We start from the raw sequence: 12,291 nt of genomic DNA, 5'->3' as shown, positions 1-12,291 counted from the left end.
ATTCAGCCAAACTCCAGTTTCCAGCAATGGCGGCCGCTACTAAGTTTTAAAATTACTCATACTAATCTTTCTGGGTCACAAAATAAACTTTTAACATATTTTCAGGCGAGAAAGTAGTTGTGTAAACATCAAATATCTGCTCGGTTTATCAAGATATCCCATATTTGCAAAAGTGCTTCGACGTTTTCAGAGGCGTCTGCTACCCACCAGCTCGACAGCTAGCCGGGAGCTCGAGGGTTACTGATGCGGCCGAGAACGGCACAACTCCCGGCACATCATTTTCAGATCACCGCGGAGTTTCGCTGCTCGGGTTAAACGTAATATATAATTCACTTAGACAACCTAAAAATGTTATTGTTGGGCTTTTTTCAGTGTTTTGTTTGTTCGTGAGTAAATCGGTTTGGCTGAGATTAAAGTTATTAGATTAGATAAAATAAAACTTTATTAATCCCCCAGGTGGGTTCCTCCTTGGTTTTCACACAGCTGACTAAACGTCAAACAGAAAACTTATTAAACAGAAGTATGAAACAGTCGAGAATTTACACCAGTGTCTGGTTATATTTTAGATAGCAAGAAGCAGACGGCCGAGTTTATTAAACTCCACCGAGACAGCGGTGACGCTAATCAGAAGGCTAGACCGTCCAATTTCACGCCTTTAAATTTTAAAGGCGTGTTTGTGTGTGTGTTTATACAATTGCTATTATGTTTGCACTTTATGTGTAATGTTACTGACTGCAGAGATCAGTAAGATGTGTGTATTTTTTATTTATTAGTTTTATTTATTTAATATTATTTTTTAATTGAATGACTGTCTAGTAGTTCACAGATGTCGAAAAACTGAGTGTGGTAAAGCCACTGATTTTTTTTATGTATATTTCTGCAATCTGCACATTGTACTGACTTTCATTTTAATGTTTACACCAGGGTTCCTTGTCAGCACTTTATGCTCAGATGTTTGTAAGCTAAAAATAAACTATTGTGTATGTTCAAATATACTGTTGTGATTGAAGAAGTTAAATAAAAATGTCAGTCATCAATTCATGCATCACCTCATGTCATCATAACAGAGGTCTGTCTTCCAGGAAAGAACAGTTTAAAATTAATGTAATATAGTATTGGCCATACTATATGATGTATTACTTGTCTTTGTTTAATAATACAGAAGACAAAGACCTTAAAAAATAATCGCATCGCAATCGCAATATTGGGGCAAAAAATCGCAATTAGATTATTTTCCATAATCGTTCAGCCCTAGATCAAACCCCTGACCAGAATCACAATCCAGATCAAGAGTTGTGATTGTGCCAGAAAAAAAAAGTCATGATCTTCTGGCCAATCACCTACCAACACTTGGTTCAGATCATAATATAATTAAAAAAATATACCAACAAAAACTCGTCTTGATTAAATAAAGATGTGACTGGATGCAAAAGTTAATTTTGTATGGCAAAATGTTTGGACTGCATTTCTGTAACTGCCAAAAATGTGTCTTTTCTTGTAAATGTTTGAGTCAGACAGTGCCGTAGATCAGCACTATTTACCTTGCTGATTTCATATAGCATTACTGTAAATATGTATTGGCTGAAAGCCTGAAAACAACCATAAAACCTTAAATTATTGACATACGCATGAATCACAATGAATTAATTACTCAAAAGCATTCATAGTATCACCTTCATTTAAGATTTGATGAGTCTGAATTAATTGTGATTCTTAAAACTGACATTTCTAACTAAGCCAGTGGTATACAATTCTTTGATAGTAAAACAATAAACAAGAGAAATTGCTTTTGAAACACATCAGCGGCCAACCCTAACCCCAAACTAACCCTAAACTCATATAAACATGTCTTCATGGACACAAGGGGCCAGTCAGTACAATGGCATATACACAGGGTCACCATACACCCTTACATACCCAAACACAAATGTTGCACAGATGTGCATGACTGCTGCATGAGAATAAATGGTGCACTGGGTAAACTGGCAGCACAAGGAGTTTGAGTCTTAACCATGACCTCATCTGTTTAGAGTGAATCGGATGAAGGGAGGGATGGAGGGATCAGCAGGCAGGATATAGAGGGGGGTATGGAAATTGCAGTTGGGGGTCATGGATACCAAGACAGCATATGTACACGTGTGTGCCTGTGAATGTTTGTGTGTATTTTAAAAATGTGCAATGAGGTACCTCGGCGGCCTTGGCCATTCAAAGCAGGAAAAGGCATGGATCGGTGGTCAGCCCAGCAGTGTGAACGTTAGGGCTGCCACAAATGGTTATTTTGATAGTCGACTAGTCACCGATTATTTTGATAGTCGACTAGTCACCGATTATTTTTGCGATTAGTCAACTAATCAGATCATGCATCCATTGGACATACAACGTACAGCTTATTACACCAGCATGCATCTGCTCTTATATAACTATCATTAGCTTACAGCTTTAAGTGTTTAAGGTATGTGCTAACTAAAAATAAAGACAAGATGATAGTTTATTACATTTTAATGAAATTTGCAGATTGTTTCGGTGGAGTTTAATAAACTCAGCCGTCTGCTCCTTGATATCTAAAATATAACAGGACACCAGAGTATATTCCCGAGCATCTCACACTTCTGATAATCAGTTGTCTGCTTGACGTTTATTCAGCTGTGTAAAAACTATAACTTTAATCTCAGCCAAACCGATTTACTCAGGAACAAATAAAATACTAAAAAAAGCCAAACAATAGCATTTTTAAGTTATCTAAGTGACTTATATATGTTTAACCTGAGTAGCGAAAGACGGTGGTGGGTTTGAAAACGATTTGCCAGGACTCCGGTGTTCTCACCGGCTCTAGTGAGCCTTGAACCCCAGCTAGCTATCGAGCTGGTGGGTAACAGACGTCTCCGAAAACGTCGGAGCGCTTTTGAAAATATGTGGTGTCTTGATAAACTGAGCAGATATTTGAGGTTTACACGGCTACACGTTTATTTTGTGACCCAGAAAGAATAATAAGAGTAATATTAAAACTAACTAGCTGCCGTCATTGTTGGAAACTGAGCTGGGCCACGCTTTGAATTCTGGGACAGAGCTTCTTCTTCTTCGGGGTTTAACGGCAGCTGACATCCTTGTAAATGCAGTGCTGCCATCTTCTGTTTCAGTCCGCTATTACACTCTTAAATCCTACTAGTTATCCCTGCGTCTTTTGGGATGTTACAAAGCTTCAAACGACGCGTTGACTATTAAATTAGTCGTCGACGATTTTGATAGTCGACTAATTGTGGCAGCCCTAGTGAATGTCCACCTAAACTTCCCCCGCAATCTTTGTCAATTTTTTACCTTACCTAAAACCTTTCTGCAATTCTTTGTATGGCTGTGACATTAAACAGAATAAAAATTTATAAATAAATAAAAAAAACTCCCTACAAAACACTGTCAATCAGAGCAATGGAGAATGGTATTACAGAGCAGAACATGCAACATGCAGTGTCTGTGGATGCAACATGCAACTCTTTACTGGCACTGCATAATAAAGCAAAACTCAAACCAATGCTTCCTGCAAATAAACAATTTAACCATAATATTTTGTTAAAAAAACACTGCAAACAGTATCCTATATTTTTGTAGACACTGGAACAAGTGTTAGGATAGTCGCAGTCATGCAGGACTAGAAACTGGAAACTAGTAACCAGTTGCTAGGGAAAAATAGTTTATTCTTCCACCATTTGGGAAATGGTTGCTAGAGGTTGCTGGGAGTCGCTTGCAAATGGGTGCTATACCAGGTTCCGCAGTTGCCCACAATTTCAGACAACGACTTGTCTGCAAACACTAGCCCCGTAGTTGCAGAGTGATAATGAAACTGTGAAAAATATGATGGAAATGTAAGCTATTCACCTTCAAAGTAATGTATAAATGTTGTGCCTTATCACTGCAAACAAAACATTTTAAAAAGGTGCTCCGGACCCTTGTGACTGAGGCCTTTAGTGTAACCCTTTCATTAATTCAGTCTGATCTAATTCATACTTATTTTCCATACATAGCAAATAAAGGTCCAAGAGATTGAGAGTAAATATGCCGCCCCCTCCCCCCCAAAAAACACCCACAAATACATACGCACCTTGATCTTTGGCTGGATGTGTCTGAGAGCATCAGCGGTACCCATGTCGCCATCTTCCTGGATAGAAACCACATCCAGTTTCATCTTCACATCCTTTATTTTAAGGTCTGTGCTCATCGCCTTCTGGACCTCTTTGGTAGTGATCACTATCACCTCTGAAAACACAGTTCACAAAAGTATCCCTTTGATTATCTTACCTTCATAAAAAAGGAGACAAGCCACAGCAGATGCTTACATGGCTATAATATGTTGTGAGCTTCAAATAAGCCACTTTTGTGTTTTTTATAAAGTTGGTAGGAACAGTACTAGACCACTTTACGAATCTAAAATGTTGTAGAATCAGTCTAGTTTAATTAGCCTTGCCTGCATTAAATGGTTTATACCGGGCATTTGCTCACTCTAGCTGTGTCAGCCTAGTAAAACCTAATTGCACAGATTTGGCTAGGAAAATGCACACTGTAAACTGCTGGCCACACAGAATGATTATGTATAGAAAGCAACTTTTATTTAACCTAGCACAGGCTTTTGTAATGAACAGCATATTGCCAAAAATAAATAAATAAATACTTTAGAAGGTCAGGCTTTCTGAGCCCCACTGCATGCTGCTGCACAAGAGTCAGAAAACTTGACTGTAAAAAAAATAGTGAGGAAATGCACACCTGACATGCTGACAATGTCAAGTTGACAAGCTGATGGAAGTACAACTAAAACAGACCAGAGCAAAATCTGACTCAATGTAAAATATTTGTAATGGTGTTAACTGAGGATTTCAGTGCCAAACAAAAGCAAAACTTTCACTGACCTTAAAGAGAATAAAGAATTACAACTGGCTTCGCTTTTACATATTTAGAGTTTGAAAAGCATAACACATTTTAAAGTAACTTGTTGTTTCTTTTAGGTATTTTGAATGTTTTAACAATGGTGAAAAACATCTAACCAGTTTTAACTCCCCAGAATTTAGAGTCCAAGTAGTTGGTCAACAACTACTTGTGTAGGATAGATCTTGCTTAAAGTCTAGTATTGCATATTATTGCTTATCCCCCAAAACAGATAATTTATTAAACACACAGCTATAGTTTGCACTTCCCTGGATTCTGCCTGGCTTTAACACTCCAAATGATGAACCAGCAATGAAAGAAATATCATTTTTTAAGTCACAGTTGACATGATTGTAATCATAAAACCATTTTTATGACCTCCGCTGACATTCTCTCTTCATTATGTCACTGCACAAATAACTCTCTCCCTTTAAGAGTGCTCACAGTTTCTACATCAGTTTTTGTATCTGTAATTTAATCCTGACAGTACTAACATGAAAAAAAGGAGTCCTCAGTTATAATAGGAGGTGAAACTATTTTTCTTATAGGTCTGAGTTTCCACTTTTTGTTCCAGACTTTCCAAGTGGGCCACATAAACTTACTGGCAGGATTTTTGCTTCTTTACATTTTATGTGGAAACCAAGAATGACTTAGCCCTAACTTTAAGACTTCTCCCCCGCTACCACTTACACAAAGCTTACATGCAACAAATACAGTTGATGTGAGCTGTACGCTACAATATCAGACCTGATTTTATAACTTAAGATGACCTATAAAGCAACAAATATTTTCACATATTATGGACAATGAATAATATTTCTAATATTCAGTATCAGCTGAAATAATAGCTGAACCAAGAGATAAAGAAGCATTATATTTATTGCTAGCTCTCACCTTCAAATCCCACCTTCTCCAGAAGGTTAAGGGGATACCACATAAGGGGCTTGTTGCCAACAGGCAGCATAGCTTTGGGGGTGTTGTATGTCAGATCAGTCATACGAGAACCCCCACCCGCCGCCATCAGCACCGCTTGGAGCTCCATGTCTGCTGCAGATGGCTAAGAGAGGAGGGGACATTGTAAATGAAAACGTATAACATACAGTACTGACCACAGGTGTAGACTTAGTACTTCAACAAATTAATACAGCACTAAAATACTGTCGATAATATTTGTGTATAATACTCTGTAAAATAGTATATAAAAGCACAAAGAGTAAATTATGTTCATATTAGCAATAATGTGAGTTCCTAAATGTAAATGGACACCATGGGTAAATGGGCTATTGTACATCAGTTCAATATAGTTCATGCACAAGAGCACAAACAGATCCTTGTTAAAGAAGTAAGTCTTTTTATTACTTTAATTACTAGTTTTTAAATGCATTTAATGCTACTGTTATGTTCATTTTAAATAAAGTGTGTTCAATGTACACATATAACATACTGATGATGCTGTGTGCCTCAGCTATATACTCCAATCAGTCTTCCAAGTGACACTCCCTCTGCTCTACCCTGTTTACCGTATTCAAAAAGTCTTAGCTCACACCAGCCAAGATTGCAGGTGGCCAGTCTAACAGAAGGCTAACACAGACAGACAATCGATAATGCTCACATCCACATCTATCGTCAATTTACAAAAACCAATTAAGCTAACCCCATGAATATCTTCAGACTGTGGGAGGAACACAGAGAACATGAAAACTCCACACAGAGGCCCCAGCTGGCTAGCACACAGGAAGCTAATGACAGAAGGTTAGCAGTTTAGAGGCATTCCAGACCTGCTTCAGATGTTTAGTAGTTTGTGAAATTGCAATTTGTGGTCACGTGAACTGACACAACTGACAAGCTCTCTATGATTCATTTACTCTCAAGCCTGTGTGACTGAACAGTGATGCTAGACGGATTTTATTTTACAAAGTCAGGACATTAATGTTAGGGATCAGTGGACTCCTACTCAAAAGACTGAAACTGTGAATTCCCTAAAATACTAGTATCATCATTATGATCATCAAGAACTGTGTTTTTCTGTCTTTCATGGTATTGGCTTGATGTCACTAATGAGATCTCGTTGCTGATGGATGAGCACAGGAGTTAGCTTCTAACATTTCTGAATGTCATGATCATGCTGGCAACTAGGGCAGTGCCACATCAAAACAACCACAATAATACCAGTATAAATTTCACACAATACAAAAATGTCTTATCGCAAGTTTCTTGCTATAGCAACGCCATGCATTTACATTCCCTAGTGCACACGACGACAATGGGACAAGACTAGGCATCTCTGAGAGTGAGAATCAATGACGGTTTATTATAAACAAAAACCATACTAATAAAATATCGTAGTTCCCACTAAAAGCGAAAACAACAAACATATTTCAGCACTTGGAGGAAATACACATGGCCACACATTGTACAACCAGGCTATAAAGTAGAAGATACAGTGCAAATGTAAACAAATGGCTCCACCGAGGACCACTAGCTGTTCTCTAAATGCCAGGGAGAACAAACAGTGGATGGAAATTACATATGTGGTTATATAGTGGAATAAGCAGGACTTTAAGCAGCTGGTTAAAAGGCTGTTGAACCAACATACAACATCCAAGAATGTAATGCTATGTAATCACTACTTCAGTATCGTGCTGGTACTTCTGGTAACCGAATAGATTCATACTTCAATCAGCATTATTGTTGGGTCTTTACCTTAAAATATAAAGCACCTTGAGGCAACTGTTGCTGAGATTTGATACTATATAAATAAAATTGAACTGAATTTAAATTAGTGTTTCATCAATGGAAAAGAAGAATGGAAAATACACTTTATTTACAGTGATGCTGATGCCTGCAAGCATCACTAAAATCTTGTTCAGAATTCTTTTCTATATCATCAGTAATACTGTTATTGCAAGTTTCACTGAAATACTGTGATTTGATTTTGAAGTTATACCGCCCAGCCCTACTGGCAGCACACAATCCGTTTCATTCACCTTCATACCAAGAGCATGCACAGCTTAATACTTGTTGAATAGACTCCTAGTGTCTTTTTCCCCCCCAAGCATTCAGTGGTATCGACCTTCAACACTATGATACCAGTGCATCACCAACAAGTTTGCACAACTGTGCTTCATTGTATGTAAACAAAGATGCCTGTGCTTTATTGTAACGTACGGCACCTATGGCTGAAAATGAGGAAAAAGAGGATGAATCTGCATATTGTGTTTATCATGATGAAATATGACATCTAAAATCACGCAGTTATTTGACTCCCACAGTCACAGCTTTCTTAGTCTCAGTACAGCGTGTGCTTCACACAGCGCCTGCTCTCCTGAACGTTTATATCCAACAGACATGTCATCGCTGTAGTAACCACTAGCGTCAAACTGGTATGTGTGCTCAGGACATACCCTGTTGACCGAGAGCACACCCATGCTTTAAGAATTAATTCAAAGCCGAAGCACGGAGATATAAAACTTTACCTACCTGTCAGAATCCCTCCGAGCTGTTCGGCTGCCTGGAAATGACAGCGGTGCTAGACGCATGTAACTTGCCGTCAGTGTTGTTAGCACTCGGCTAAGGACTAGCAACGAGCAGTAAACGATGCCGCTTTTTTAGAGATAGATTACAACCAACCGGACACGTTTCTGAAAACCGACAGGTAACTTAAATACAAGTAAATAACAGATATTAGATTTCTCGCCAAATAATTTAACAGTAATTACGCAAAAGACGCTAAGCAACTAGCATTTTAATGATGACACCTGCGTGCCTTTAGTGAAATACGTCCGTGCGGGAAACTACTTCCTCTGTAGTATGGTTCCGATCAGAGAATAGAAGAAAAACTAGACCATGATTTGTCATAGACTAAAGTTTTTTACAGACAAGGGGAAAAGGAGGAATAGGTGTGGTTGAGAAGGACAGATCTGTTTAAAAAGAAAAAAAATCTTCACTCTGCTAGGGTATAATATCATCATGCTGGCAAGCTAAACTATGATTTATACTAAATTTATTTTCCGAGTGATGATGATGATAATTGTTTTACATTATTAAACAGATAAAGAATATTCTTTTTTTTTTTAAAGCTATGGTACAAGGAATTACAAATGTTCACACATTGTAAAAATGTGAGCAGGTTAGCGGCCAGAAGCCAAACAGCAAAAGCTTAGAAAAATCCCAATTCACAGAGCTGAGACGTAACAGCAAATTGAGCTTGGGGAATGTGGCTCTGGTTTTGTTTGCTCTGGCCAGGAGATGAGCTTGACTGCTCGTTACTGCCTGCTCAAAGCCAGGCAAGCACGAGAAGGGTGGGAAGAAGGAGAGAAAAAGAAAACAACAAAGAGACGAAGAGGCCTGACTGCCTGTTGTTGCCCAAACACCATAATGCTGAAACTATTGAATGCAATTTCTCCACCGTGAATGGTGATTGCTGAAAAAGTGGGTGTCCAGCTGCATTTGCTGTCTGTGAAGCAGTGCAGAAGAGCCATGTAGACAAATAACAAAAGAATAAACTCTAAAATCAAACAATCCCATATGCTATTTATCTTATAAAACACACTTTAACGGACATATGATCATTTCTGTTTATCATCTTCACCTTCTCAAGCCTGCAAGGTGTTGTCAGAAGGCAGGTGGCATCTTTCTCAGTTCATATCAAGGAATCTGGGAAAAATTAGAGTGTATATATAAAGGTGTGTGTGCCACAAAAAAAGGCCACAGTAAAAGTCAAATAAAGACCACAAAGATTGCTTAACTCAGCTGGTTAACCACAGGGAACTGAAGTGTGTGAGACATTAGAGAACTTGGCTAGTTACAAGAAAAGCTCAAACAGCAAGAAAGCAAACATGTCTAAAAGGATATCAAAGTTGGTTTTTGTTTGTTTGTTTGTTCTTGTAATAATAATAATAATAATAATAATAATAATAATAAAAAAACGGGGTCAGTATAGAAGTTTTTTGTTTGATGTCATCTGCACATTACTTGAGTTTTCCTGTATAGTGGATGTGAAATCCTTGTGATGGTGTTGTTCTCATAATAATGTTGTGTTGTAAAAGCTTTGGAATTTTGTGAGGAAACAAAAAAGTGTTTGTTTACATAAAACTCTCTTCTGGAATAAATGGTAAGTGTTTTAGTTTTTAATAGCAATAGATAACTTCTTGGCTAATGCTAACTGATTGCTCAGACAGTGTGATTGGCCAGTTGATGACATGTGCATGTGTTGTATGCTAAGTTCTGTATTACTTAAAAATGTAATTAAGTACAAAGATTTTACATGGCTCAGCTTCTCTCCTCCTCCCCTCAGACATCAATGTTTCTTGCTTATGCTTTCCATACTTCCACATTCATATTCATGTTTCTTTATATTATTGCTTTTCAAGGTTATTAAAGATTTTAATCTCTCTATTTTTAATGCAGCTTTGACTGACTATAGAAAAAGGGAAGCTTTTCAGAAAACTCTGGTTTGCTTGCAGAAAGGTTTCTAATAGGCTTTGTCATTATATACTGCCCTAAGGATATCCTTCCATACACATAGCGACAATGCTATTGAACAATCTCTCTCTTCATTTAGCATGTTCATTGTAAGGAGGAGCCCTACAGAGACACATTGTTTATCACAGTTTGACTTCTTTGATATATGTGGGGAAAACGAGGGAGAAGAAAACAGAATTGAAAAATGAGACAAAGAGGAATCACATGTAAATTAAAAAAATTCCCTGTGCGTATGTATTTTGCATATTTTCAAAAAACGCTTTATTTGTCAGAAATGAAGACATCCGACTGAGCGGTTAGGGGAAGACAAAATGAAAAAAGGTCCAAAACAGAATGCCACAACTCCGAGACAGAACCAGATGGGGATATGCATGCAAACAGACATGGAGACAGTCATGCAGGTCTAATCGTTGAGTGACTTGAAATGGAGCCCTAAGATTTCCTCTGATTTCCTCTCCCTCCTTGGCTCTGTTGCAGCATCTTGTAAATCATTCTCAGTTCACTGAAACAAGCCAGTTGGATTAGCTTGGTTTAGATCATAAACATTTGTAGCACAGACCACCCAGCGAGAGAACAGAGCCAAGGCGAGAGTCTGTGTGAGTGTACATGCATGGGTGTGCTTGTGTGTGTGTTTGAAGCCTCCCTCTGAGTTTAGAGGTGGGTACTGCAGAGCATACAAAGTCACGCACGCACGCACACACGCACGCACGCACACACACACACACACACACACACACACACACACACACACACTGTGGTTTGTGTTTGCTCCACTTCCAGGGCCAGTGCTCTGTGGGGCCCTTACCACTGCTATGGAAACTAAAACCGGCACGTTCGCCCAGTCAGTGTCAGAGATGAACGCACATGCTCACAGTTCAAAGATTAAGATGTCTCACTGTGGCAGAGATGCAAAAACTGTTTTACATTCCTTCGTTGATGTGATTCGTTTTTTTTTCTTCTAATTTACTGTGAATACACTTTAGTTTATTGCATGCTAAAACCTCCCTTTTGTTATGAAATACTTCACAAGATCCATTGTCACTGTTTTATTGGACTGAAACCCAGAATGCAAATTTGTTCATCATCAGCCTCAAAACCAGCTGTGAAATGTTATATTTCAAACAACTGTGATATAAAGTGTGTTTTTTGGGGATTCGCAAATAAATGTCATTTTTTTTTCCCACCTGACATTCAACAGTCTGCGTCACTAGACCTTTGAAATTCATTCCTTTTCACTTGAACACAGTTGGAGTAATTCTTTTCTTGTTTCTCTCTGCTTTCAGGAGGGATCTGAGAGCCAAGCTGGTGTCAGAACCAGGAAATATCTGGGTTGGGTTTTGAGAAGCCAGAGTGGGAAAAGCTGGACAACTCCCTGCTGCAGGGCGCTGGCACTTTTCTCTGTAAGATGCTGTTTGAGGGTCTCTATAACCCATCTGACTGTGTATGTTATCCATTTGCATCCCTCCCTGTTGAGCTACAATACTGGCAATTGTTGTCTATCGCTCGGCCACATTTTCCATTACTAGACTCCGTATTTACTCAATTATAAGACAATTCCTTTTTTCTGAAAATTACATCGAAAATAGTTGTGGTCTTCATGAATCTGAGGGTAAATGTTGGATCTTCGGTAACAGAGTACAGCAGCTTCAACTGTTAAAAGTGAAATGATTATATTTTTAAAAAGCGTGCTGCAAATGCAGAGGCTGTCATTATCAAGTTTGTAAAGGCCTTTCTTGAGCGTCTCCGTGCGATAAAGGCTGTACAGGAAGACTGTTTTAAAGATCTACTAAGGTGGTAACAGAGGAAGATTAATATAGACTTATACAGGAAAAGTGCTAATGGAAGAGGGAGGATTTTGCAAGAAGAAAAGAGAGAGTTTGACCATATCATCTGAAC

The 12,291-nt window shown here is 38.4% G+C and overlaps 1 protein-coding gene across 1 annotated transcript in view; it reads right to left on the bottom strand.

Annotated features, from left to right (window-relative positions):
* The window catches only part of eif2b3 (eukaryotic translation initiation factor 2B, subunit 3 gamma), a 35,804-nt gene extending 27,100 nt beyond the window's left edge, over positions 1-8,704 (bottom strand). The window contains exons 1-3 of the mRNA XM_086272335.1: positions 8,392-8,704; positions 5,806-5,968; positions 4,094-4,248 (exon numbers count right to left, since the gene is read on the bottom strand). Of these exons, the coding sequence (XP_086128461.1) occupies positions 4,094-4,248; positions 5,806-5,953 (303 nt within the window). The 5' untranslated portion in view covers positions 5,954-5,968; positions 8,392-8,704. The remainder of the gene's footprint in view (positions 1-4,093; positions 4,249-5,805; positions 5,969-8,391) is intronic.
* Positions 8,705-12,291: the final 3,587 nt, after the last annotated feature.

This window comes from Aulonocara sp. 'chitande type north' Nkhata Bay, linkage group LG18 (assembly GCF_057382095.1).
Source record: "Aulonocara sp. 'chitande type north' Nkhata Bay isolate Kocher_YH1m ecotype deep benthic linkage group LG18, A_spYH_male_GT1.1, whole genome shotgun sequence".
NCBI lineage: Eukaryota > Metazoa > Chordata > Actinopteri > Cichliformes > Cichlidae > Aulonocara > Aulonocara sp. 'chitande type north' Nkhata Bay.
The sequence above is the reverse complement of the archived record's forward strand: the minus strand, read 5'-3'. Positions and strand labels throughout refer to the sequence as shown.